Genomic DNA, 26,934 nt, shown 5'->3' with positions numbered 1-26,934 from the left:
CCCATATAATCAGAAGGACCACTATCACCCCCGCTCTCCATACAAGGTCGTGAAGGGGGACGGACATGTGGAATACCAACTACGGGAACTGGGAAAACATCTTCTTATACGGAAGGAAGCCGCATAGCGATGGCGCGCGATATAGACACGTCAAGCATAATCTCTGTGTGAATGGAAATCGGTTCCGGGATTAGGAGAAGGGTGGTGCGCTTGAATCATTCTTTATGATTATTCCGATGCCGTTGTTGGCTAAGGGGGAGGAGTGGTTTCTGGTTGATGTATGTTTGACGAATCCCTTTCGAGAAACGTCCATTTACTATTTCTTCTGTTCCTCTTCTAGCGTGTAGCATGCATCCGGGTATCTATATCCCCGTCGCGCACCAGGACTCGGAGGATTACCCCGAAGTGTGCACGTTTCTGCAAGTGAACTTCGCCTCGAACCGCGAAGTGAACATGTTGACACAATTCGAGGTCTACTTCTCGGAGCGCCGAGACTACGTGATTGGATAGGACATCGTGCCCGTAAAGCTGGACGCGACGCTCGGCCTTGCCCCAGACGCCAAATGGACCATGGCAATCAACATCCGGCAGCTCGTCAACCTCCTCTCCCTGCCCCGTCAAATGCGCGGCCACAACTGTTTCTCATCGCATATCGTCCGCATGGTAGACCGGAAGCTAACGCCCACGACCGGAATCGCGCAGAAATCCACCGACGGGCGGCCCGATCTTAGCTGGACGACTGTTGCGAGCGCAAACTACGGACTGTCCATCCAATGGAAGCCCCCGACACCGACGATCTGGCTGGCCGATTTTATCCGAAACAGCCTCACCGTTGCGGTTGGGTTTATCCCTGTGATCGGACCTCTTGCGGCGGTTTGTTTCCCGCTGACCTGGACGGCCATTGCGGATCCGAGCAACTTTGAACACACCCTGAGAGAACTTGCGCCTGTCGTGGACCTGGCGATGCAGGTTGCCGCGGAGGTCCAGAAGAGTGCCCAAGAGCAGGTGTTGTACATGCCCAAGGGATGGGCGGGAAATGTCGAGCACTTTCGCTTGATCACTGCTGCGGAGGCAGAGACTGAGAAAAAGACGTCCTAGCCGAAACTCGTCTCCGAGGCGAAGCTGAAGCAGTTAGAATCGATCCGGAAATTCAAGTACTGGAATCTCATGAAGCCCGTGTCCGCGGCTCTGACAGCGGATCCGCAGATCGTGACTCTGGGTGATGATGGGAAGCGCCGCCGCCGCCGCCGCCAGTCATAGTATCTGGCGTGCAAAAAGACGAAGTGGTGCATACGCTTAGGGAAGAAGAGTTGCCTGGGCAGCTTCCTCTTCGTGAACTGCAAACCAGTGCGCCGTTCCAATTGGCGACTCACGTTATGCAGCGTTCGGCGAATCCATCAGCCTGTACTGGGGCTAATGATAATTCTGCTGGTCGGACCGTTCAGGAGGTTTGTCCTGAGACTGCAATTCCGGTCGAAAAGGGCCCGGGGAATAATTTCAATTGGATGGATGGGTATCTTCATGAGGAGTTCTCTTGAAGATGCCAGTTTGTGGAAAGTGGTATGGATGTGCAGCATGATTTATTCTTGGATATGTTTTTGCTATGTGATTTATGCGTACGTCCTCTTGGTATGGTTTCATGGGGCCGGATTGAATGGATGACTATTGAAATGTAACACGAATGGTATTATCTTCGGGGTTGCTTGCATTAATGTAAGGCATATCATATCTCATGCATGCCGACTCTCCGAACAATCTGGCTTAATGCAATGCAATGCAATGCACTTTGTTTTTGAACATATTTCGTCGAGTTTCCGGGCTATTTCATCCAATAGGTAGGTACATACTTAGCACTAGCCGAAGTGGATATGTTGGGTCTTATGCATTTAGAGGACATGTACCTGTTTTTAGCTATTCTCTTCTAAAGTTCTTCTCCTGAAGGAATTTTGTTGGCTATTTATCTTTTCCGTAGTAAATAGGTAGTTCGTTATTTCTCTTCTATTATATCTATCTAAGTTTCTGTAGTCCGATCTCTCTATCTTTCCCTTACAGTAAGTAGGAGAGAGATCTCAGTGTCTAGCTATCTATTTTATATGGTGATGTTAATCCCGGCACAAGGAAGAGAAACCTACCCATCCCCTCTTCGTAGAATGTTAAGTACTAGTAGGTATACTCGCCTATGTATATTGTGCGTACTTATCCATCATTAGCCCGACTTACTAGATGAAGCAGTCCTAGCAGCAGCAGCATCACCATCCGCCACGGACCTCACATCCCTATCTTTGTTCCTATCACTCTTCCCCTCCTCCACAGGGGTAATAACATCTCCCTCGACCGGCGAGGCCGCAGGCGTAGTAGATGTCGGAGAAGACGAGCCAGAAGAAGAACCCGACACTGACCCGTCATCCGTAACCGATATCTCGGTCACGCGGGGCCGTGGACTTTTCTTATCTTCTCCTGGTCGACCATCGCGCGGGTCTTTATCGTCGTTTTGTTCTATACCGCAGTCGCAGTTGAAATGTTCTTCGTCGGGGGGTGCGAGGGCTGCGCGCTTGGTGATGAATAGGGTGTCGATTTGTTCGAGTGTTAGGCCGGCGGTTTCGGGGTAGAAGAAGTAGATTGTCTATTTTTCGCCGAACTTTGTGTTAGTGTGTGTTGGTTGTTGAGAGGGTGGGTGGTGTATGTGAGTAGGTGTGGATTGATTTGATAGGAGTAGGTAGGCTTGGTGCGACAAGGGCGATGGGCGATGGGCGATGGTATGTTGTAACTCTCAAGGAAAGGCAGACTTACCGGAATAAATAGGAAATTGAAACACATGAAAATGAGGTATCCTTTCCAGGCCAAGTCCTCGATCAAGGTGGGAGAGATCATGGAGATGAAGAAATTCCAGAGCCAGTTCGCGGCGATACTAATCGCTGTTCTATTTTGTGGGGTTTCATAATTAGCTTGATTTCCTTTTCCGTCTTTGACTGGGTCGATGTGGGTTGGAAGGAGGGACGAAAGAAAGAAATGAAGGAAGGGGGAGGGGCCACTCGTTGGAATGTGAAGTCAGTGATGTAAAAGTGCAGAACGTACCCTTTAGCGCGAACATGCAGGGGCAGCAGCTCGGGCCCATACACCCAAGGGATGCAGTTCAACGACGCCCCAAACGTGAGCAAGAACAGGAAGAAGAATGCCACCGATGCAGAGGCGGTTTCTGTCTCGACGGCCGTCCCTAAGATATGTTTGTTAGTACAGGAACAGGAACAAAAGGTCTTTCGGGATTTGTTCCGAAGGCAGGGTTTCCGGGACATGTTCACATACCTTGGAAGGACAGAAGAATGGAGATCATCATCATGCAGAGAAAAAGTCCGAAGGAGCCCCAGAGCATGGGTTTCCGACGGCCGAGTCGATCCACGAAGAAGGTTGGGTAGAATGCGCCTGGTGGGTAGGAAATCGGTCAGTTAGTGTTTATCGGGATTTGTTGGGGGATTTGATTAATTCATACCAAGGCTGAACATGAATTGAATCACTCCTCCCATGAGAAGACTGGTTTTCTTGTCGAGGCCGATGTTTTTCTCGAAAATGGAGGTTACGTAGGACTATATTGGCGTGTTAGTCAACTTGTGGTAGTTCAAAGAGCATGAGGTGCACTCACTACTATCATATTGACACCACACATCTGGTTCATGAACTGTAAGCCAAAAGCCAGCAGGACGCGTCGACCGGTCCGCAGGTCGTCTTTCTTAAACAGCTGACTCCATTTATATTCACCCCGTAGGGCATCGAGCTCAATGGCTCGCTGAATGCCCGCTGACTCCTTGATAACTTTGGGGTCATCCGGAAGGCAATCATAAAAGTCACAAAGGACCTGAAAGCCTTGAGCACTGTGCCCCTTGCGATAGAGCCACCGCGGGTTCTCAGGAAGTCTAACATCGTCAGTATCACTCAGAATTGCTAGTCCAACCTCCCACGTAGCACGGTCAAGACTCACCCCACAACCATCCCGGCAATAAAAATGACCAATACCCCCTGGCAAGCGATAGGAAGTCGCCAGCTCGTGGGTCCGTCGACATAGCTCATTCCGTAGTCAAACCAATAGGAAAGCACGATGCCGACGCCGACAAATAAAGGTTGGCTGCAAACGTACATTCCTCGCCTGCGCGCTTCGCAGAGTTCAGATTGGTAAACCGGCGTGACGGTAGTCATGGTGCCCACCCCGATTCCGGTGATGAAGCGAGCAACGAGCAGCTGCGCGGTGGTGAAGGAAGTCGCTTGCAGGACAGCTCCGATCTGCGGGTGGATAAAATGACATTGTTAGTTTGGATACTTTGGGCCTAATTGATTTGCGTGGGATCAAAAGTAGTAAGTGAAGAGGCTGGCAAAGAGGGATCTTAATACCAAAACCCACGCCGTCGACATCCACATTGTCCAGCGGAACCCGAGTCGATCACTTGTTAGAAAAGCGAGGATTGCCCCTGCACTACATCCGATGTTGTAGATGGATACAATGAAGCCGACGAATACCGCGCCGGGGTGATGCACTACATCGAGGAAGTCCTCGTTGCCAACGATCCCCGAGAAGACGCCTTGGTTATAGCCTGCAAGCGGGGACGGTATTTTGTTAGTGATCTATATAGGTATTTTGTAATTTGTTGGGTACCATCACTGACCATAAACCGCAAATGAAACCTGACAGGTGATGAGGATGGCAATGCGAAGGCTAAGACCTCGACCGTAGAGGTTGAGGTGTGACATGTTCAAGGAACAAGTCTTCGCAACGTGTAGGATTGGAAGAACCCCGAAGACCAAGATGCTTCTTTAACCAGAATTGTGTTGCCGAGAAAGTGAGCAAGGCCAGGAGCGAGAGGGTGCCAGGCCAGTTATATGGGCGAGAAAGAGTCCTTCTGCCTTGCCACAAGGAGACGGAAGATCATGGGATTGAAGTGGTGCCAGTACGTACGCGTACTGGACATCATATCCAAGGGAAGCTAGTCGCTATGAAATGCAGGTATGGTGTATGTCTGCCTGTCTACCTACCTAAAGATAACCCCGTCAAGTGGTTGGTGGCGCTAAAGATCCTGGGGAATTCTTAAGCCCTGCATATACTATTGGAGGCTGGCGTAACCCTTTCGTCTCCATCAGAGATACCAATGGCCCGGACTGGCGGATTAAACAAGCCCATATCGAGTAATGGGGGGAGGGAAGCTCCCCACACCAGCTTCTGAAACATACCATAATGTCATCTACCAGAAAGGGAAGCACGAACCTTGATTGAGATAGCGAGTCATCCAACTCTCTGATTGACTGGCACTGCCTTGCCAGGCTTTTGTACATTCCTCATTATCGAGTTGACTTCATAGGTCCTTGTCGCCTGAACCACCCCGAACCCTAATTTCTAGAGACAACATGACGTCAAAGTCGATATGATTCATCGGCATTGACGTCGAGGCCGAAAAAAAAAAGACCAGTAGGGCAGGAGGCGTGGCATACCAGAAGCCCGATCCAAAAGCTCAGGCCTCAATCGTGAAAATATCTATCGGCTGCTGGCTATTTGGACCCGTAGTTGACCCCTTGCAGGTCTCGGCATTTGACCAAACGGTTGCCAGCTCTCTGTCCAGTGGGAAATAGATTCCATATAACTGGTGGTGGCATATATAGGATTCGAGGTCGATTTTTCATCACTATCCTGGATTCCGAGAGGCAAATGCCGTGAGCCATGCCTACACTTATACTGATATAGAAGGCCAAATGATCTTTCCTTCATGAAACTTCGTGGGTGCGATATTCAATGTGCGTGCTCTTTGGCCTGTTTCCCTCCTTGGTCTTTCTCGGCTCTCTCGGTAGTTCGAGCTAGTGGCGACTAGAGAAGTTAGAGAAATACTGTGTGGTTCGCTTTGAGAACTAAATGAAGATATACAAACAGAGCTAGAAGTCCCTTCATATATATACCAGCCCATACAGTCCAACTCTGGTCCAGCCTCTTTTTCGTTCGTGCAATCTTGTCGTAGGAGTGGTGCTTTTGTCAAGACAAAGCACATCGGCCCAGTTGCTGAATCAGAGGGGAAAGAACCTGATGGAAGTTGTAGGTGCTTGAATTGGTGAAGCAGGCAGTGACCACCGACTACCCCTGTGGGTCACATGTGCACTAAGTTACATCGAGACTACGAGACACCGCTGCAACAGAACGCTTCCTTTGCTTCTATTAGTATACTGTAGCTTATAAAGCATCGCTAAGGTTTGTCTGAATCCGTATCGCAAGGTGTCCACAAGTTAAATCAAAATAAGCCGTCGAGAATCCCGCCACTCGATGGATAGAGCAGGGATCGACAAGAAGACAGATGCCTATGATTGTTCGATAGTCTAAGATGGTGAGTGATCTTGGAGATTCCTGTAACAAATCTGAGACAGAAAGACAAGCAAATTCCCCACATGCCATGGCGACGTAGATTTCCAATTCTTCTATTTCCTTATTCTCTTGCTAATCACTATCATAGTCACTGCCGTCGTCATAGTAATCACCATAATGCCCAGAGAATGCAGCGTCCAGCCCTTCATCCTGGTCATCCTCCTCGTCGTCATCGTATTCATCATCCGGCTCTTCCTCGTTCTCCCCGCCCTTTGCGTCGGGAGCTGGACCCAGAACCGTTTCATTGGTTTCACCGGTGGCGGCAGGAGTAGGCAGATTGGCACTGGCCGAATCGCCGGCCGGAGGTGGAGGAGAACCAGGGGGCTTAATATGCGAAGGAGTTGCGAGCCTTGCCCGCCCCGAAGCCGCCTCTAGTTCGATACTGGCACTGCGTCGCGAAGCCACGCTCTGGCTGCGACTCTGGCTTCGGCTCGTGCTTTCGGCCTTTGCCTTGGCAGCGTCCTCGCCGCCTTCTTCACCGAACAAGGACTCGAGAAGACGGTAATTGATCTTCTTACTGAAGCCCCTTCGCTCCAACATCCGACGGGTGGCCTCAGCCGGGGTGGATGCGCGAGTGCTTCGTCCGTCCCCTTCTTCACCCTCACCCTCTAGATAGGTCACATCTCCTAGTCGACCCTTACGACGCTTGCGGGGTTTGTGCATCCCGGGACGCGTATCGGATTCCTCCAAGGCTCGTTTCAAGGCCTTGGCCTGCTGCGTTCGTAGATAGTCCTTGTTCTCGTGCACCCAGATCCGTTCTTTGATCTCGACTTCCACGGGCGACAAGAGACAGTTAGCGACTTCCGGATCCGACTCGAATTCCGTCTCGTCGATCTCTGCGCTATTGGAAATATTTTTCGGCTGCTGGCCTGATGCTGCGTATGCCTGATTCTCTGTCATGTTGGAGCCCTTCGCTAACAATGCAGTCATCTCATCCTCGAGAGCCTCCTCTGAAGCGAGTTCATCGGGTGTCGGCGGGGGAAGGTCTGGCTTTCGGGAGCCTTTACGACGGCTGGAGCTAGGTTGAGCAGATTCAGGGTCGGCTTCCGATGGGTCTTCACTAGTCGCCGATACGGTCGACGGCCGTCGGTGATGATCTGCTTCTATCAGAGCCGGGTCAATAGGGATGCTAGGGATGGCAAAGCCATCCGCATCGACGCGATTCGGCTGGCGCGTGCCGGCGGCATCCTGGATTTCGCCTTCAATCTCGGCCGCAGTCTCGGTGGCCTTTCTTTTGAAACTTCGGGAAGGCTTCCTTCCCTCCCGTGCTCGAGTGAAAGATGGCGGATCGTGAGCGTTCTCCAGCTGGACGGACCGGAATTGATCGACAGTCAGCTCTCCGCTCTCCGTCGAGCTGAATTCGTTGAGACGTTGGCTGATGGTAATCTCCGTGACTTTGACCACGTAGACAACCTCGCGAACCGTTCGGCGGAAATTGTTCATGCGTGCTGCAAGGATGAGAGCTGCGCCACAGATACCGGCAGGGCGACGACCGGTAGTCATCCAATCACGGTTCATGCGCTGGACAATCCGGACGGCTTCGCTGGCAACTTGCATGGTGGAATTGCCGAATTCCAGTTGTTTGGCAAATCGATAGATCAAGCTCTCCGGGTCAATGGGGTTCATGAGGAACACATTACCCCCGAGACGCAGTTCATCCAACAAGGACTTGTACGTTCGACCGAGCTTGAATACGTTGATCATGAGGACGTCGGCAAAATCGATGAGCATGATGGTGTTACCATCTTGTCGACGACAGGCGATGTACAAGCAGACCGCTGCCACTGTTTTCGTGCGACGACCTTGAATGAAGTTCAGGCCCACGGCAAGCTTGAAGACCTGACCGGCAGCCTTCATCGCACTTTCGGGAATCATCAATGCCCGCGACAATTGACTGATATAACGATTACCATTCTGCTCTGTAATTTCTCGACTTTCCATGCCGCTCCCGCCCTGGAATCCCGGGCCGAAACTGCGAACATGGGATTGATCTTCACCGACAAAGGTACCTTGAACGACGGCGGCACCCGACGAGGTTTCTCCAAAGGTGACTTCGGAGACAATATTTGCTTCGCTGATGACAGTACCGCACCCGGAACAGACCTTTTGACCGTCATCCTCGACAATGTGAGGCGCGGGACAGCCGGGGTTAGGGCAGGTCGACGTCTTGGGATGAGTGGTCGGTCTCGCCGGCTGAGGCCGGGCAATGGACTGAGGGCGTTTGATAGCAGTGCCCCCACCTGGTGGTTTGAGACTCGCCAGCCGACCTACAGGAGTTGCTCGGGGATTATTCCGAGGAGGAATGGAAGGGCGCATGCCAGGCCTGGGAACTGACATGGTGTATGCTCCCGACGGAAAACGGTTCAGGTAAGGAATTGAAAATCAGATGAGTTATATAATAGTTCACAAAGAAGAAGGAAATAAGAAAGGGAATGAAGCCAGATTCACTTGATATCAAAGATCATCATCGATAACTAGAGACAAGAGGATGGAGAGGGCTGGGCCAATGAGATGTAAGGTGGACTGAATTTGAGGCCCCTCGTGAGTCACAATTCGTCGGCAGTTGCAACTCTCGTCTGTTTGAGGACCAGGTTTCAAGTGATGATGTCGAAGTGAGAGGAATTAGAGGACCGACCACAAGTAGATAGCAGAGAACCCAGAAGACCGAGAATGAGAAAGAGGGAGAACACAGCGAGAGAAGCGGGAAGATGGGGGACGACGTTAAAAAATCGAAACGATTCGCGCGGGGCGTGTTGGTTCAGTGGTCTGGTCCAGCGACGCGTCACGTGTCGGACAGCCTTCAGCGAACTCCGCCTTCCGCCCGGCAATTCGGGTTCGAGTCTCCTTTCGCTCAGTCGCTCTTTTTCTTTGTCTCCTCCCAGACAGACATCTGCCATCTTGTCCAGATGCGACGAAAGACGAACAAACTATCGATCGAAAAATCGATAGACCTGTTTCAGGAAATGTTTCATATCTAAGAATTCATATCTGACAATTACCAGGTGGAGATCACTTGAGATGGATCTATTGCAAATACAGTTCGGAGGGTAGTGGTGGTGTGTGTCTGGTCTTTGATGGGCGAAGCGGTGCGGGTTTTCTGCGGGTTTGCGCCTTTTTCGCGTGATTTTTAATTCTCCCGTTCAACCAGATGGAAGACTCCAGTGGCAACTCTCATATATTAGAGGCCGTGGGCGTCCCTCGTTTAGCCCAGGGTCTCATCTGGTATTTACTCAATATCTCTTCCAATTTTATTGTCATTGCAACGATTCACTCTCCAACCCCTGTCTCAGAGGCTTTCAGCACAACACTGACACTGTCTTCGACACTGTGTTCTGCTGCCAAGTCCCTTTACTCTCTACACTTTCATATACCCATGAACCTTTCTATGAACTAGACCCCTCGCTCCTGCCTTGTGTCGCATTGAAAGCAAGTCTGGTTGGTCCATCGACAGCTCGACAGAAGGCCTGCATTCTTGATCATGCAGTCGCCATCGAAGAATGCTGTGATCGCGACAGCTCAAGACACGACAACGCTCAAAAGTATTTTCTTTGTCAGCAACATCCACTGCTCGTCATGCGTCACCTACATCACGGAGATTTTTTCTGAGATCACGGGCGTTCGGAGCGTCGACGTTTCCATCCTGACGCCCCAAGTCTGTGTTGTGCATACCACCGAGACGACCCCTTTAAACCTCGCTACGGCCTTGATCCAGGCGGCGTTTGAGGTCCACCACGTCACTACGGAGGATGAGAGAGGTGTGATGGTGTCGGACCTCGATACAACCTCGTCGCTACCTCGAAACATTATGCTTTTCACAGCCCAGCAGGACAGCCATTCGAAAGGAGCTCCGCAGGACCGACACATCGCAAACTGTGATGCGTGTCGAAAGGAAGAGCTGAAAAGCGATTCCGTCACAGTTTCGTGTGTGTCTAAGGCAGCGTCATCCCAGTCGGTCGAAGCTTCCAAATTCAAAGCCCGCTTGAGCATCGGCGGGATGAGCTGTGCGTCATGCGTCAATACCATCACCAACGAGCTCATCCAGCTGGATTTCGTCGAGGACGTGGTCGTCAACTTGTTGACTAATAGCGCAACGGTGGTTTACAATGGGCTCCAGAAGAACTCGGGAAAACTAGTGGATCAGATCGAAGATATTGGTTTCGAGGCTGCTCTTGATGAGGTGGAGATGTTGAACGATCCGTCAACTTCTAAGAAGGCTCTGATGTTCACGGCTGAGATTGCCATCGGTGGCATGACTTGCGGTTCGTGCTCGGGCGCGGTGACTCGGGGTCTCGAGGAGCTACCCTTCGTCAAAGAGGTTTCAGTGAATCTGTTATCGCATAGCGGAAAGGTCGAATTCGAGGGCCAGAAAAACGTCGACTTGATCTTGGAAAAGATTGAGGACTTGGGATATGACGCCTCCATTACAAGTGTGCAGGCTTCGAATCACAAAAAAGATGAGGTCGAGAGTCGAACAATTTCCATCCGCGTGGATGGTATGTTCTGCCATCACTGCCCTGAGAAGGTTCTTAGATCCTTGAAGGACATCCCAGGCCTCGAAGTCGACGATGCGCTTTCAGTCAAAAATCCCATCCTTCAAGTCACATACAAGCCGTGTCCTCCTATACTTACCATCCGAAGTATCATCGACCTCATCAACAAAGCACACGATGCCTTTACCGCCTCTGTCTACCACCCTCCGAGCATTGAAGACCGTTCAAGAGCGATGCAGTTGCACGAGAGGCGACGGCTATTGTCTCGTCTACTCTTCGTTCTTACTGTCGCTATCCCAACATTTCTCATCGGTATTGTATTTATGAGCCTTGTCTCATCCGACAACCACGTTCGAAAGTATTTGGAAGGATCGATCTGGGTGGGAAATGTGTCTCGTATTGAATGGGCGCTCTTCATCATGTCAACACCAGTTATGTTCTATGGGACAGATATCTTCCACGTTCGTGCGATCAAGGAAATATACTCTCTCTGGAGGCCTGGAAGTCGAGTGCCAATTCTCCGGAGATTCTATCGATTTGGCAGCATGAATCTTCTCATTTCAGCCGGCACTATGGTGGCTTACGTATCGTCGCTCGCCGTTCTCATCGTCGACGCCGTCGTCGCTAAGCCGTCCGACAACACACATAGCATGACATACTTTGATTCGGTCATTTTCCTCACCCTCTTCATTCTCGCCGGTCGGTTTATCGAGGCATACAGCAAAGCTAAGACCGGAGACGCAGTTGCCTCGCTTGGGAAATTGAAACCGTCCGATGCCCTGTTGGTCGTCAGCAGCGATAATTCAGGAGACGAAATCCAACGAACTGGTCTTGACTTGCTTGAAATCGGTGACATGGTCAGCATCCCACATGGGTCTTCCCCTCCAGCCGATGGAACTCTTGTGGACGACGGCTCCTATCAGTTCGATGAAAGCTCCTTGACGGGAGAGTCGAAACCGGTCAAGAAGTCAAGTGGTGATCCAGTATACACCGGCTCCGTCAACGTTGGTCAGCCCGTGAAGATCAAGGTAACCGCCCTCGGCAGCGCATCGATGCTGGACCAGATCATTTCCGTCGTGCGTGAAGGTCAAAGTAGACGCGCACCTTTAGAACGGGTCGCGGATATGCTCACCTCGCATTTTGTGCCCATCATCACCCTCATCGCCATCTCGACTTTTGTGATTTGGCTATCTTTGGGGCTGTCGGGTGTTCTTCCGGTAGACTACCTGGATGTGCCACACGGTGGCTGGGTCTTCTGGAGTCTGGAATTTGCAATTGCGGTCTTTGTGGTAGCCTGTCCTTGCGGACTTGCACTGGCAGCTCCCACAGCGCTTTTCGTTGGCGGGGGATTAGCTGCCAGACGGGGAATTCTTGTCAAGGGCGGCGGTGAAGCATTCCAAGAAGCCAGCCATCTTGACGCTATTGTTTTCGACAAAACTGGCACCCTCACCGAAGGAGGCAGTCTAGCGGTGTCGGACCACGAGGTGCTTCTCACTGACCCTGAACATTTGCAAGTCGCCTGGACTCTGGCTCAAAAGCTCGAGGAAAGTAGTACTCACCCAATCGCCCGGGCGATAACGGATTTCTGTCGTCAACGATCTTCTATCCCTATCCTCAGCTCCGATATCGAGGAAAGGCCTGGTCAGGGATTGAGAGGCATTTTCATCGTGCAAAAGGACAGCGTCACTACGGTTAAATTTGAAGCAGCAATCGGCAACCAGCGGCTACTGCAGAGTATGTCGTCTCAAGCCGATGATGATCATCTGAATAGTCTCCTGTCCAAATACCAAATGTCTGGAAAGTCCACTGCGATCTTCTCAATGCGCCAGATCTCAGAGTCAACCTCTGAACACATCCGTCCTGTCATCGTGTTTGGGATCTCCGACACCATCCGCCAAGACACGGTGCAGGTGATCTCTAAGCTCCAGAAGCGCAAAGTCAACGTCTTCATGTGCACCGGTGATAACCAGACCACCGCCTATGCTGTCGCTGACATGATCGGCATCCCACGCTCGAACGTCAAAGCCAACGTCACCCCGGCCGGAAAAGGCGAGTTTGTTCGCCAAGTCCAAGACGGGCTCGTTCTATCCGGACCTCCTCGCAGCGACTCCGAAGCCGAAAGTCAACAGACCGAGAACAAGAGCAGAAACGCTCCCGCGTCGCGTTCTATCGTCGCGTTCGTCGGTGACGGCGTGAACGACTCACCGGCCCTCGCCGCCGCAGACGTCAGCATCGCCATGGCCTCGGGTTCTGACGTCGCCATGAACTCCGCCAGCTTCATCCTGTTGAATTCGGAGCTGGATACTATCCTCCAGCTGGTTGTGCTCAGCCGTCGCGTATTTACCCGCGTCAAGATGAACTTCTGCTGGGCCGTCGTGTACAACCTGAGTCTTATCCCGATCGCTGCCGGTGTCCTGTACCCCATTGTGAACGGACACTCGATGCAAATGGGCCCTGATGGCGGATCTGTCATGGTGAATACCCACTGGCGACTGAGTCCGGTATGGGCGGCTTTGGCGATGGCTTTGAGCAGTATCTCCGTTGTGCTTAGCAGTCTTGCGTTGGGGATTCAATGGCGGAAGATTGGAAAGTGGCTCTCTTTTGGTTTGGGTAGTAAGTGAGTTTGAGGGTGCTGCTATCTACTTATTCCATTATCACTTATTTAGATGTTTTTCTATGTGATGGATTATGCTTGTTGTTTTTATATAGTGTGTTCTTCTAGCATGGCGCTGCTTCCTTAGTTATTTCAATATATTTGCATATCTAGGTATGGATGGGCAAGTATAACTTTTCGGGTGTCATCTATCTCTCTTGATTGCTGTTGTTATTTTGCATTTGACATGACTCGTGTCACAATAGAATTTACGATCTTGATTCTTTTTTCTAATTCTGAAGTATATATTATGTTGCTGACTGTAGTCAGGCATAAAACTACCGAGTACTGGGCGCGGAAGAGGGGACGCGCAAATCAAGAGTACCCGTCCACTCAACATTAAGATAGATGCGTCCCTACGAGGTGTGGGCCTCGTCAACATCACGCAATCACTTCAATCAATATTGTGAGGTCGGAAGGAAAGTCGAGAATTGGTTCACTTGTCCGCTTAGGCTGTTGTTGTGGTATGGTTGCCTGATTCTTTGTTTCCAGATTCAAGGGATGGCCTAGGCAATGAAGAAAATGATTGAACTGAACCGATGAAGATGTTCAACTATATAGGGCTCGAAGAAGGTCCTTTTATCTTCAATTCGACGTGATGTTCATGGCTGATTTCGTGGAGTATTCCGCTCAAATCATTGAATCTTCTTGTATAGAGATCTCTGCGGAACTTCAAGCCTTTAGCGAAGATTTTGCGGATTTTCCAAGGCATTCAGATCTTCTAAACACTTGCTGTGGTATGCCGAATGTTCTTGCCCAGGTGTTATCTTGTTAGCGCTCTATACATCGCTCGCGCTTATAGAGCCGACTTTGACTTCTAGGCAGCCCCACTCGATCAAACTAGCTCTCATAATTGTCAATATAGAAAGTTCTGAGAACTCATTAGGTCACCTTTTCCTTGCTCTGATTATTTCGGTCTACATGTGGCGTTTGTGACAGTTTCTAATATCTGCTCTGGTCGGAATCTGATCTCCCTCTTTGAAGCCGAAGTGGTTCAGGTATTCATGCGATCTGAGAGCGAGATGCTTCGACATACGTGATATTAAACATGAAATAGCTGCGCATTAGAGGCACAATATCATCTTTTTCTGGCATTTGTATCATCTGAATAGGCTTTAGAGGCGCATTAAGATGACACGTATCTTTATGCTTTTGGAGATGACTCGCGGATGAGAACCCCAGCGTTGAAAAATCGCAAGAGGGGTGTGGACACTTGTATACCCGAGCATGGTTTCGACAGTGTGTGTCACGGTCCCCTTTAACCGCGAAAGCTGCCTGCAAAGGCTGGCAAATTGCATAATGACATCTGGAGAGGCGCTCACCATATAGCTTTCTCAATTTTTGGCAATTACAACTTGTCTTATGTGATCTTTTCTGACAGAGAAGGCTTTCGAAACTCTCGTGAATGAGCATTGAGGCAAAGGATAAGTAGAGAGGATCTAAGTTTGTCCATGAGTCATCTTAGAGAGAATATATGATCAGTAATGTTCATATTATTTTCTGAATGTACAAATCAGTTTTCGTTCAAATACCTTCATCGTCATCTTCCAGCTTCCAGCCGCCCACATCCATGCGGCGAAAATGAAGTTCCTGAATGAGAAGCTGTTGTAATGCCGGTTCCTTCTGTCTTGTATGGAGAATTCTTGATTCGATTGAGAACTCAGGTTCTCTTTACCTCCAACGTTTCCATTCTCGCAATCGAAGGCAAGGCGTTTCAGCGCGAGGAGTAGAGACTCTGGTAAATCACAGCTGCGCTTGTCGCACTCTTGAAGCAGCACTATCCATTGAGTTGTCGCAAACCAGTGTAATCGATATGAGCCGGTCAATATGTTTTCTTCTATCATTTCAGGTTCAATTTCAATGTCAAAGACGTCGGATGACAGGTAATGAAAACACGTCATAGCCATCTCTATGGTCGCTCCCAAGGCATCAAGAAAAGCATCGAAATTATAAACTTCGTCGATGGATTTGATATTTGATACACTCTTGAATAGGGACGGGTCCTTTAGCGAAGCCAGGAAGTCTTGTTTGGCGTTCTGGGACGCATCGGACAAACGGGATGAAATATGAGAAGTTGTTGCAATTTTGACCGCTGATACGGGTCTGTGGAGGGGTCCCTCGTGAAAGTGATGGGGCGGTTGTCCTTAAAAGCCGCAAGGCGCTTTACGAATATTTTCCACCAGGCATCAATGCGTATCAACAGCAAGCATGATTGGCCGTCCAGTGAGTGATGCCTTGTTTGCTTACACCCTTATCTTGGATCGCCTTGGCATTTCGGAGAATTCGCAATATACAGGCCAGAGGGTGTACATACAAAGCATGTTCGCAAGCCGCTCACATACAAAGGCTTTATTTCTATACTGCACGAAGTCTTTTATTTCAAGCCACGGAGAGGGCTGTACAACCTGCCAGACTCAATCGCTCGAACCAGGCCCCCTATCCACCTCATTATGCTTATACTGTTCCAGACTATACTTAGCGAACGAGCTCATTTCCCTAATCTTCCTTCCGTAGCAAACCAACATCACCGGACCAACACAAAACACCGTCGCTAGAGCCGCGAGTATAGACGTTGCCACGTTGGGCGTGATGGCCGTATACATGCGGTGAGTGAAGAGCGGAAACACAGCGCAGCATAACGCACGAAGAAAGGCAATGGACGCGAACGCGGACGCCGCGAACACCGTATAGCTATCAGCAATATAGCCCGCCAGAGTGCAGTCAAACTCGTTCGTTGCGTAGCCGACCAGGAAGAGTGATATCATTGACACGATCCAGTGTATGTTGGAGACCTGGGGTGGGATAGTCCATGCGAACCACCACAGGCCGATGGCCAGTAGGGGAGCTCCGACGGCGAATCCAGCCAGTTTGTCTTCTGGTTCGAGGGGCCGGGATTGTTGGAGCCGGCGTTTGTATATTCGCAGATCGTAGAGGCGGGTTAGGGTGCCGCTGAAGATTCCGAGAGCGAGAGGGATGAAGGAGAGAGAGGATTGGCCGGGTGTGAAGCCGAAGGAATCGTAGACCACGGGCAAGGCCTCCGTGAAAAGATAGAGAAGGCCGAATGCCACTGCACTGAGGACGGAACACAGGAAGACGATGGGTTCGGTGAAGAAGAGACGGACGGGGCGAATTAGGGCTACTTGAGCAAAGATCCCAAAATCAGGGGCGTGGTCGGGATTTCGGATCTTGAGGTTTACTGTGTCACCAGAGTCCTTGCGCACGTCGTCAACGATCTTGCTGAGGAGTTGACTTGGTCTGCTCTCTTTGATGGCAAGCAGTAAGAAGAACCAGACACCCGTCACGATGGCAGAGAGGTAGAAAATCCATTTCCAGCCAATCGACATCGTGACGAATGTACCCACGATGGGCCCCATGCAGATACCCACATTGGCTGCGACTGCCCACAAGTAGATCATCCAGATCCTTCGACCGACATCGAATATGTCCTCAGCACTGCCGGCAATTACGATTGTTGGCAACGCAGATGCTAGGCCGCATACAAAACGGCCGACGAGGACCATCCCAGTATGGGGGACGGTGGCAATCAAAATACTGAAGATACAGTAACCTCCTGTCGAGATCACAAATAGGTTCTTTCGGCCGAAGGATTCCGAGTATGGAGGAAAGAAAACTCCGCCAATGGCTTGCGCTAACATGTATATTGTGACAAAGCTGAAGAGCGAAAGAGACCTTCCTATCCCTAGTTCGCGGCGTGCCTGTTCGCTGGCTGGAGTCCCCGCAGTGCTGATTACCGTGGTGAAGAAATCCAGGAAGATCAGAAGACCAAAGTCGTAGGTCTTCCGCCATGCGGACCAATTTCGGGGATGCGCTGGATTTGTTTTGGTCCAGCGGACATAGTCCTCATCCGCCAGCTCGAGTCCATACGTTTCTAGGTATCTGTATAGAGATTGTTGCTCGGGTGTAGTCTCAGTGATTGGTACCACATCGAGGGTGGTTGCATCTTGCTTTTCAGTACTCATGTCAAAGAACTCACGATGAATAAAAAGCAGTGATCTGGCAACAGGAAGTCAAAGGTGAAGAAAGTAAAACTTTTACTTTTCGCCGGGGCACCAGCAAGGAGAGAATCGAATGGAACAAAGACTCTTCCGGTAACAGAATTGATTGTGAATTTATCCGGGTCGTCCTATCAGGCTTCTTGCTGGGTCGCTTATTTGCTCTGGATAGCTTACAATCCCTGCTTGGTTCCGAGTTAGACATATAATAGACATCGGAGTATAGCCCCTCGGATGGTCGAATCAAGCGTGCCGAGACCGTCGGGCGTTTCCAAATCTCTAGTATAGGCTAACAAGATATGACCAGTGGACAAGTCCAACGTTTTTGAGCGGTCAGCAAATATTTCCTCGGCAATTGTTCCTCCAATACCATAACCCTTTCAAAACTTTGACGCTAAGAAACATGCATGCAGCCACCCCCGAGATGTACAGGACCCCTTCTCCAGACCCCCTTTCGATCCTACATTAGCCAAAGTTTTCTCTCCACAGACTTAGGTACAGGAAGAATAAACACTACGCTGATCGTTAATCTTAATTGCAGTTCAATATTTGACTCCGCGTTCGATTCCTTACTGTTTAGCTACAATGCAGCACTGCCCGATGACTTAAGGCCAGGGGAACGAACAATTTCTCGATCAGCCCAACATTCCGATACATTCCTCGGCAAGCAACTGCCCTTCATCTGCTCACTCCAGTATTCCTAGGATCAATGTCGATTAGCTGGTGGTAACTTCCCGAGCGCCACTAATCACACGCTGACTTACAATCATCATAGGCAATCTTGGCGCTGTCATCATAGGAAACCTTAGCCGATTCGTCGTAAGCCACCTTGGCTGATTCTTCATACGCGATCTTCGCAGGCACATCTCTCTCGTCATACGAAATCTTGGCAGAATCGTCGTAGGAGACCTTGGCTGATTCATCGTAGGCAATCTTGGCCGAGTCGTCGTACACGATCTTCGCAGGCACATCGCGCTCATCGTACGAAAGCTTGGCAGAATCATCATAAGAGACCTTGGCCGACTCGTCGTAAGCGAGTTTGGCAGACTCTTCGTATGCGATCTTCGCAGGCACATCTCTCTCATCATAAGCAATCTTGGCCGAGTCGTCATACGCAACTTTTGCCGACTCATCGTAGGCAATTTTGGCTGGAGTCTCGTCTGCGAAATGTCATTTTTTGTGCGGATCAGCTCATGGAATGGTCACTACTAACTTGCAACAGGCAGTGCCAGTGCACCTGTCAGGAGAGCAGCGATGAGAGAAAGATTTCTGAACTGCATAGTGAAGGTTTATGGTTGTAGAAATACTTGAAAGGTTTTAATTCCGAAGCCTTTTTGAGGTAGTAGTTGGACTGTGGAAGAGTATGGTGATGATGAATCTCTGTTCATACAACAGTTGACGGGATTTGAGAACCTATATATACTTCCCTCGGCTGTGTTGGAGGGGACAATGTAGTCCAAAGCAGTTTGCATATACATACAGACAGTGAAACTATAATTTACCAACATCGTCTATCTTCGGCTCTGAAAGCCTGGAGGAGTATACCCAGCGCCCAATTATCGCTCCCTTCAGGTATTGCTCGGGTTCACTTTCCTCTGGCAAAGTGCGCATGATACAAACAGGCCTCAGACAAAAATCAACCGCCAATGACACTTGCGATCGCACTTCTTGGTACTTCTCCGTTCGATGATCTGTTTGTTTGCTATTCGCTTTTGGCCTCATACTTCGGCATCGCCGCCCATCCAACTCCAGTTTCCCCGGGTCTTCAGCATCAGCACTAAACGCCGCTGCAGGTCCATGTCACCTGCCACTCTGCTCGAACTGGGGCCTAGAATCTTAGGATGGCAACTATACCCACCCATAATCTGCATTAGCGTGCAGATGCAACATCGTATATACCTTGCACATTGCATTTGGCATCCTTTACCATGTCTCCATTGGAGAGTCTTGCTCCGTAGGCGGAACGCGGGATAATCGTCAGATATGATTCATCGGCGATATTAAGTACATGCCATCAATGATTGTTCCCCTCTCTGTCCGGGTGGCCTGACGGACGCTGTTCAGGCTTTTCCAATTCCCTGTTTTCCCATGACTTTCTCCTTTCAAAAAATTTGAATGTATGTGACAAAAGCTACTCGCGCACCTCAGAGTTCGGGAGAACACAACTTGTCGTGTGTTTCTTTTGTTGTCCACACTAAAGACATAGACCATCATGCTTGGACCAATACTCGATGACAGCAAAGGCTACCGCCATCTTCACTCATCAGACGATTCTGAAGCCCAGCCCGATGATTCCAGCTCGCAAGCTCTTCTATTCGAGGGGAATCGCGAAACCCACAAACGCGCTACAATATGTCCATGGCCCACTCGCAATGTCATCAAAAGCACTGTCTTCTTCCTAGTGACACTCGGTAACGTCGCTATGTTCTTTTCTTCATTGCTCATATTCTCGAAGACGGACTATTTCTGCATGCAACGTAATGCTATATGGTCTCCTGTCTGGGAGGATGTGAACACTGGATATACACATACACGGTTCAATGGAACACTGGATGCACCGAGCAAATACCGTGGGCCTCCTAGCAGTGCCGTCGATGAGGCCTGGAGTCAATTAGACAATGGTATGCCCTCTATCCTTGATTTCACCCTAAGACTTCGGACGCCCGTTAGCTAGGATAATGGCTGATCAACATTTCACGCGCAGTTGGGTCCGTTGCCCTAGACGAAGATACTTTCTTAAAAGCAGGTGGCACGAAAGAGAACGCAAGAATGCCCGATGACCTCGGAGGTACGATCACCTTCCTCCCTCTACCTTGTCATGGGGGGATATCACTAAACAGTACCAGGCGGCTACATGGCCGACATAGAAGTTCTTCATCAAATGCACTGCCTTAACTTCGTGCGCATGGCAGTTTACGCAGAGTATTACCGCGATATTGCGCCTGAATGGCGAGATTCCAACCGCACTTTTCACATTCATCTAGGTAATCTAGGCTCCCTCCAGGATCAAATGCTTTTTTAGATTCAGTGCCATGCCAGAGCTCTAGATTAGTTTGCTAACCTGGTTGAACCTAGACCACTGCATTGAAATGATCCGCATCAATCTCTTATGTCAAGCAGATGGCGGAGTTATACCGTTCCGATGGGTGGAGGATTACCGGCGCCCGTTGCCGGACTTCAGCACCAAACATAAATGTCGGGATTGGGAGGCCGTGATTCAATGGGCCAAGGACCGACAGGTCATTGCTCCGTCTCATTATCCGTGGAAGCCGCAGACTTGGGAAAAGGTCTTTTCGAAGCCGGCGTGGATGGTGTCGGGAGAGGGACATGAGCATGAACATGGTCATAGAGCAGGGACGATGTAAACTGAAAGAAAATGCAGCTGTCTTGCAAAGATAATGCACCCCATAAACCGTTCTTAATCTGGATTCATCATTGCCTCAGTTCACGGTCATTGTAGACAGTGAACATGATTCTCGACGCAGCAAACTACGAGAGTAGTGATGTATCCTTGGACTACAAGGTGCGTGCTCTTATGATGGGAAAATAGTAATAATGTAACAAAAAGAAATTGCTCGACTCCCCGCATGATTGGCTGCTGGGTGACTTGTCAACGTGGCGGAGTAACACAGTTGGGATTATATCTCTCAAGAGGCCTTCCAAGGATAGCGAACTTGTCTCATAGTACACGGATCGGCTTAGTTTGATAATTCCCTTTTTCTTTGGCGGAGTTAGAGAGAGGTGAAGCTGTCGGGATTGCGGCGCTGCGCGCCTAGACGACGCAACAGAGACTCAAACATGGCCTTGTAAGGGTCATTGTCATCCAAAGACTCTTGTGCGTTTTTCAAGACATCAACAGCTTATTGAAGAACTTCATCCTTCCCGTTCAGAGCATAGAGCGTGTTTAGACCATATGCCAGATTGCCCACATTTATCACGGTTATTGGGGAGCCAGGTGGCATAGCTCCCACGGCCTGTCGATAGGTTTCGAAGATGCCTCTAAATCCTCCTGGGGTTCACTGCCATGATATCTGGCACTGAAACTCACCGCCAGGAGATTCAACGCCTTTCCCTTGTATGGGTGATTCTCAGGCAGTACCCTCAAAGCTTCGTCACCAGCGCTTATAGCTTCGTCCAAGTCTTCCGTCGAATCATTGTCGCGGGCTCGCGCATTGATAAGATGTGACAAGGCAAGTAAGCCACCAACACCACCCATAGTATTACGGCCAGTCAGTTCGAGAGCCTCGTATATGGCTTCTTTCCCATTGTGAAGATAATCTTCATTCTGTTCGCTCTCAAAGAGCAATAGGTGTGTTTTTGTGTAAGAAAGCAACGTAGTCGCACGGTCTGGATGGCCATTAGGTGCCTTTTCCACGGCTTCTTGGGCGTAATACAGCGCGCTTGTAAGGGTACTGGCTTCTTGATCTCTCAGAAGCTTCTGCTGCAGACCTTCACTCAGCACTGCAAGCCTCTTGGATCGTTTTGGATCATCCTCAGGTGTCTTCTCTAACACCGCTCTTGCTAATTCAATTCCAAACAGCAGTTGAGAGTAGTCCCCAGCCCAGAGAAAGCTCTCCACAAAGCTCTCGTTGAGCGCGCTCATCATGCCGGTCCTTCCTGGGTAATCGGCTGGCAGAATGCTAAGTAACTCTCTGACTTGAACGTTTGATGGCAAGGCAGAGCAGCAAAATATTGCAAGGCCCAAGTTCATCTGCTTCCTATAATTTTGAAACATTGCCTGATCAAATAATGTAGGCAGATCTCTTCATGCCAAGATCGCTGCAGATGAATGATCCAATTTGAAAACCCGTACTGGCCAAAGGCAAACGTCTGCTGGCACCATTGCTGATAATATGTCTGCGAAAACCAATTACTGGCTGTGAACTTTTCAACACTCCAAAGCCCAGCGTTCTCAACGAGATGCAGAGACAGATATCGAAGGCAAATTTCAGTAAGAGCTTGGTGGCATTTCTGGATGGTAATGTCCTGCAACCATTCAGGTTTCTGTTCTGGAGAAAGAAAGTAGTCCTTGACTGTCTGGTGAATGAAGTAAGGTCTGCCCCCAATGAAAGTAAAGAAAAAGTCACAGGCCTGACTAATTTCTGAGCTGAAGACCTCGTCAGAGCGCAAGTCAATGCCTTCCTTAAATTCGCAGTCTTTGGTGAATTCTAGTTGGAGCTTGACTGCGATCTTCATTTCCTTGACCGTGAGTGGTCTTGTGGCCGCTAGCAGGATCTGGATTATGAGCTTTACTAGGTGACGTTTGGCGGGTTTGACTTGGTCGAGGAAGACTCGATAAGCATCCGTCACATTGGCGGGCAGGGTCTTGAACGTTTGGATCCAGGTGCCGGTCAAGGGTGGATCTGCTAGATACTTGAAAAGCAGGTCGACGAAGAGGTATGTCGGATCATCATATTTCTGTAGTATTCTATAAAGAGACGAAAAGGTCTCCTCGTCACCTATATCGTTGTCCTGGGCAAATTTCTCCAGCTGTCCATGGGTGACTTTAGCAATGTCTCTCTGCAGAAATTCACGGCATTTCTCATCTTCGTCCAGATTAAGGAGTGCCTTTTCACTGAATTTGTCGGTTATCCTTTTGATTGGGCGTGTAGTCAGCAAGAATTTGACTTTAGAATTAGGGTACCTCGAGTAGAAACTGCTTAGGTGTGCATGGAAAATATCTCTGGTACCCGAATCAGATTCATCAAGAGCATCTAGTATAATGACCAGACCTCGCAGAGTGGTGTGCTGGCTAGCCGTATTCAAGATATTGCAGAATTCTGGAAGGTCTGGTTGGATCTGTTCCTTGTACAACCTCTCGAGCTTCTTTCTAAGCAGCTCAGGCCGAGGTATGCTATTGAGCACATCGTAGGTAATCTTGCAACAGGCATTGTTCGGCTTTGTTTGACCAGACATGTTGTCCTTAAAGAAGAATGAGCACACAACGCCATTGTCTTGTCTGAGAAATTTCTCCAAGTGTTTGCTAGGACAGATTTCCCAGTTCTGGGATGTGCTGCCAAGATTAGGATTCCGCTGTCACTCTTTTCCCAGCTCTGATACATCTCATGATTCAGAACACCTTGGCCCGTGTCGTCCTTGAGCTCACGAATTTGCGAAACATATTGATAATCTAATTCAGTTCGATCCGGCTTGAACTTCTTGATCATTTGGGCGTTCAAGCTTTCTCAGTCCGTGTCCCGCATCTCATGGAGGGCATGGCTTTGCTCTCGCAGCTCACGAGACATTTGCAGCATCTCGCCATAATGAGCTTCCGAGCTCCGCCAAATTCCTTCAAGGCTCTGTTTCATGACGGTAGAGTCATTGCGATCTAAAGATTCCTTTACTAGCTTCTCGGTTTCCTGGATCTTGTTAATTCTTCCTGCCCAGTCTTCCTGCCCCGTCGCATTTCGTAAAACCCTTGATGTGAGGTTCTTAGAGACAACAAAGCATCGAATTTGATACTCTATCAGCAGCTGGTAAAGTTGTATGAGTTGGTCATAAATAACGCCTCTGCGCTGATTGAAGTTATCGCAATCGCTCCATGAATCCGCATTGAGGTCAACCACCTGGGTGTACCACGGCAATCTTGAAACCACATACTTGAGCCCATCTTGGCTGGCACTTAGTTGTTCAAGATACTCAGTAATCTTGGTGGCATCAGTATGATAGTCTAACCAAGGCTTTTGACTGACGCTTACCGGGATGACTAGCAGGCATGACACAGTCCAAGCAATCGATGCAGGAGGGCAGCCAGACAGAGCCCCTCCAACAGTCGATTGCACTTTTTGCATAATCTTTGCAGATTCAATGAGCACTTCTTGAGCCTTCTCGGATGACGACGAATCGATTTCGTTGAGTCTTTTCCGGGCCAGGCGTCCCATTAATCGTTTACGAGTGGGACCGTCGAGGCTTTCCAGCTTGGAGGCAATGCCATTACTCCCTGGCTCTACTCATTTAACTAGTTGATACGCTTGCAAGAGGACTGGAGACTCACCATCATCAGAAGAGATTATTTGCGCAAATTCCGATGCGAGGAGCGATTCATATTCGCTCACAAGCTTCGAAGTTGAGTTTTCACTGCGAAGTTGCTCATATGCAGTACCCCAGAGCTCTTTCGCAGTTAGCTGAAGATCAAATTTCGGCTCATCAGGACGCACCGGATTGTTATCAAATGATGCAGGAAGTTTTAGGGCGTCCGTTTGTTCATTGGACGCCTGCACGCTGGTGATATTTTCAAACGATGTAGATGGTTTCTTTCGCCAGAAAAGGAAATTCGATTTCAAACTGGATCCTGACAGACGGTCGAGGCAGCCCATTCTTACCTTATGCTTCGCGAAATGATGTTGAAAGCACCGGAACGATCGAGGGAAAAAAACTCGAACAGTTGATGGAGAGTTGGGATTTCTCGAGGGATCAACCAGGGCGACCTCACAAAAGGGCTTCTTGTGGCCAAACACTAGTCAACCCGTCGGATCCCGGAGTTGTGATCTAAAATGGGACAGACGTGCGTCCAGCTGAGAACGAGGAGGGGGGGAAGCAAACTATTCTGGGGTGGATGAAATCTGTTTAATTACAATATGCTGGGACAAACAAAAACAAGCACTACATCAGCCAATTGTAACATGGTTAGGGATATGGCTAACTATGTACTACTGTTGTGTGCCTGCTTTTTGCTTTTTCTACTCAGCCCTTCAGTCCCATCATCCTTTACTTTTGTACCACGCATGCCCCTCTGGCACTGACATGTCTCTCTCCTTACTAGAAAGACTTCTTTCCCATGTAGGTGTATAGCTGCGCTCACTACGATATTCTCTCGGCGATGCTGTTGGCTCCGCGCTAGTTACCTAGTAAGATTGGACGGGATCTACCGATGAACAGTGATAAACTCAATTGTTACCACCGGAGTCTCGAGATGAACCTCGAAAGCGCCTTTGGTCACCCATATTTCTTCTTTTGTGGCGAAATTTTTTTTTTGCTGTACTCCGTAGACCACTCACTGGCGATGTTCCAGTGAACCCCTGGTTAGAAATATCCTAACTTTGGAGCTAATGGACCCTAAGTGGCACCGGTCCGTTGACTTTACCACTGCACTACATGCCAAAAAGGCTCAATGAATGACCAACAGGCCATTCAGTCAACGTACTATATAGCGACCCTGACAGGGCTGCACCTTTCCCCATAATATTCTCGCGGAAGCTCGGGCACGACCCGCGAACTAGTATCGCCGAAGGCAAAGAGCCTGATACTACTAGTGGTGAGACAAGCAGGCATTAGCGCATTGAACCATTTTCCGAGCACCGGGGGAATTCCCCAGGGCTAATACGAGTGGTCCGGAAATTTCAAATATCATATGCTCCCCTAGGTCTCTAAGAATTCATACTTGGTCCATCAACAACAACAATAACAATAACAACATGATACATGCAACCAACCCAACGCAGGAGTCCCCATCAGCTCCGACTCGACAAGACCTTCCCCGAAGACCATTCATATTGCGTCTGTTCAATGTTTTTCGCAAGATTTTTATAACGTAACTGCTGATCGGCTCTTTATCACAGACGGAATTGGAGACCCTAATCACATCAACGATAGATGGGGTATATGTGCTATAGTAATATCATCGGCATCTCATCTTTTCTGCTGCTATTATCAAGAACTCGACAAAGCAGTATGTCGGGAGAGGTGCAATGATTTGAACATTGTTTTGGGTGGCGGTTTTCTCATTCTGTTTATAGTTCAAATTTTTCTGCGCGCCTATGTTGAAGAAGTTTCTACTCGCCGAGCTATTTGATATGATTTACGGAAAAATAAAGACTCCTATCAGTGGCTATTACCTAGATATTTGTGCAATTTAATTACGTCGAACTCAGGCCCCTCAAATAAGCCCTCCTCCGAGACTACAGATATGGTGGCAATGGGTACGTATAGAGTGCAAGCCTCGAATGCGAATGTCAGCGGCAGGAAACTTTTGTTCTTCAGATCAACCTCGGAATATACCAAACTTGAGATCATAAGAGCTGTTGTGTTTTTAATGTGAAAAGAATCATGCCAGGCTAAAGCGGCTAGAAATGCGCGGTTGGTTCAAGATCTTAGGTGTCAGTCTCCGCATGTCCGTGGAGGTAACACATGGGTCGGGTCTGGAGACAGTGGGAAGTGGAGAAAGCCCTCGGGGTTTCAGAGAACGAGGCTGCAATTTGACAAGTCGGCGTGAAAGAGAACAAGCTGTGGAACATGCGGCCACCTAAATAGGTGAGATATTGGAGGCAATGGGTTTTCTGTAGTCACAGTGACCTTGTCAACGGCCAGAGAGCTGAGGAGGGTATTGTTGGTCTTTTGGGTTACCTGAATGTGGATGTTCATTGATATCTTTGCGCTGCTAAACTTCTTAAG

At 49.3% G+C, this 26,934-nt stretch overlaps 8 protein-coding genes across 8 annotated transcripts; 3 read left to right on the top strand and 5 right to left on the bottom strand.

Annotated features, from left to right (window-relative positions):
* Positions 1 to 348: 348 nt before the first annotated feature.
* KD926_003037 (uncharacterized protein) lies at positions 349 to 1,098 on the top strand (the record flags this gene model as incomplete). Its single annotated transcript, XM_053097319.1, has 2 exons — positions 349 to 471; positions 529 to 1,098. The coding sequence occupies 2 exons, from the start codon at positions 349 to 351 to the stop codon at positions 1,096 to 1,098; spliced, it is 693 nt and encodes a 230-aa protein (XP_052958668.1).
* Positions 1,099 to 2,206: 1,108 nt separating this feature from the next.
* On the bottom strand, positions 2,207 to 4,737 carry KD926_003036 (sugar transporter-like protein; the record flags this gene model as incomplete). The annotated part of the gene is made up of 9 exons (XM_053097318.1): positions 2,207 to 2,623; positions 2,791 to 2,920; positions 3,076 to 3,214; positions 3,304 to 3,420; positions 3,488 to 3,581; positions 3,638 to 3,908; positions 3,974 to 4,272; positions 4,381 to 4,580; positions 4,653 to 4,737. The coding sequence occupies 9 exons, from the start codon at positions 4,735 to 4,737 to the stop codon at positions 2,207 to 2,209; spliced, it is 1,752 nt and encodes a 583-aa protein (XP_052958667.1).
* Positions 4,738 to 6,460: 1,723 nt separating this feature from the next.
* KD926_003035 (transcription factor TFIIIB subunit BRF1) lies at positions 6,461 to 8,725 on the bottom strand (the record flags this gene model as incomplete). The annotated part of the gene is made up of 1 exon (XM_053097317.1): positions 6,461 to 8,725. One exon carries the CDS (start codon positions 8,723 to 8,725, stop codon positions 6,461 to 6,463), a length of 2,265 nt encoding a protein of 754 aa, XP_052958666.1.
* A 1,141-nt stretch (positions 8,726 to 9,866) lies between these two features.
* Positions 9,867 to 13,499, top strand: KD926_003034 (putative copper resistance-associated P-type ATPase; the record flags this gene model as incomplete). Its single annotated transcript, XM_053097316.1, has 1 exon — positions 9,867 to 13,499. The coding sequence occupies one exon, from the start codon at positions 9,867 to 9,869 to the stop codon at positions 13,497 to 13,499; it is 3,633 nt and encodes a 1,210-aa protein (XP_052958665.1).
* Positions 13,500 to 15,945: 2,446 nt separating this feature from the next.
* KD926_003033 (MFS multidrug transporter) lies at positions 15,946 to 18,824 on the bottom strand (the record flags this gene model as incomplete). The annotated part of the gene is made up of 3 exons (XM_053097315.1): positions 15,946 to 17,492; positions 18,309 to 18,704; positions 18,758 to 18,824. 3 exons carry the CDS (start codon positions 18,822 to 18,824, stop codon positions 15,946 to 15,948), a joined length of 2,010 nt encoding a protein of 669 aa, XP_052958664.1.
* A 932-nt stretch (positions 18,825 to 19,756) lies between these two features.
* On the top strand, positions 19,757 to 20,909 carry KD926_003032 (oxidase ustYa family protein; the record flags this gene model as incomplete). The annotated part of the gene is made up of 4 exons (XM_053097314.1): positions 19,757 to 20,165; positions 20,249 to 20,332; positions 20,391 to 20,528; positions 20,620 to 20,909. The coding sequence occupies 4 exons, from the start codon at positions 19,757 to 19,759 to the stop codon at positions 20,907 to 20,909; spliced, it is 921 nt and encodes a 306-aa protein (XP_052958663.1).
* A 575-nt stretch (positions 20,910 to 21,484) lies between these two features.
* KD926_003031 (uncharacterized protein) lies at positions 21,485 to 23,460 on the bottom strand (the record flags this gene model as incomplete). Its single annotated transcript, XM_053097313.1, has 2 exons — positions 21,485 to 22,262; positions 22,358 to 23,460. 2 exons carry the CDS (start codon positions 23,458 to 23,460, stop codon positions 21,485 to 21,487), a joined length of 1,881 nt encoding a protein of 626 aa, XP_052958662.1.
* Positions 23,461 to 23,729: 269 nt separating this feature from the next.
* Positions 23,730 to 24,860, bottom strand: KD926_003030 (uncharacterized protein; the record flags this gene model as incomplete). The annotated part of the gene is made up of 2 exons (XM_053097312.1): positions 23,730 to 24,490; positions 24,539 to 24,860. The coding sequence occupies 2 exons, from the start codon at positions 24,858 to 24,860 to the stop codon at positions 23,730 to 23,732; spliced, it is 1,083 nt and encodes a 360-aa protein (XP_052958661.1).
* Between the last annotated feature and the right edge of the window lie 2,074 nt (positions 24,861 to 26,934).

Source organism: Aspergillus affinis, assembly GCF_023601865.1.
Source record: "Aspergillus affinis strain CMG 70 chromosome Unknown NODE_16_length_405296_cov_86_143545, whole genome shotgun sequence".
NCBI classification, from domain to species: domain Eukaryota; kingdom Fungi; phylum Ascomycota; class Eurotiomycetes; order Eurotiales; family Aspergillaceae; genus Aspergillus; species Aspergillus affinis.
This window is presented reverse-complemented; position numbering and strand designations above follow the sequence as displayed.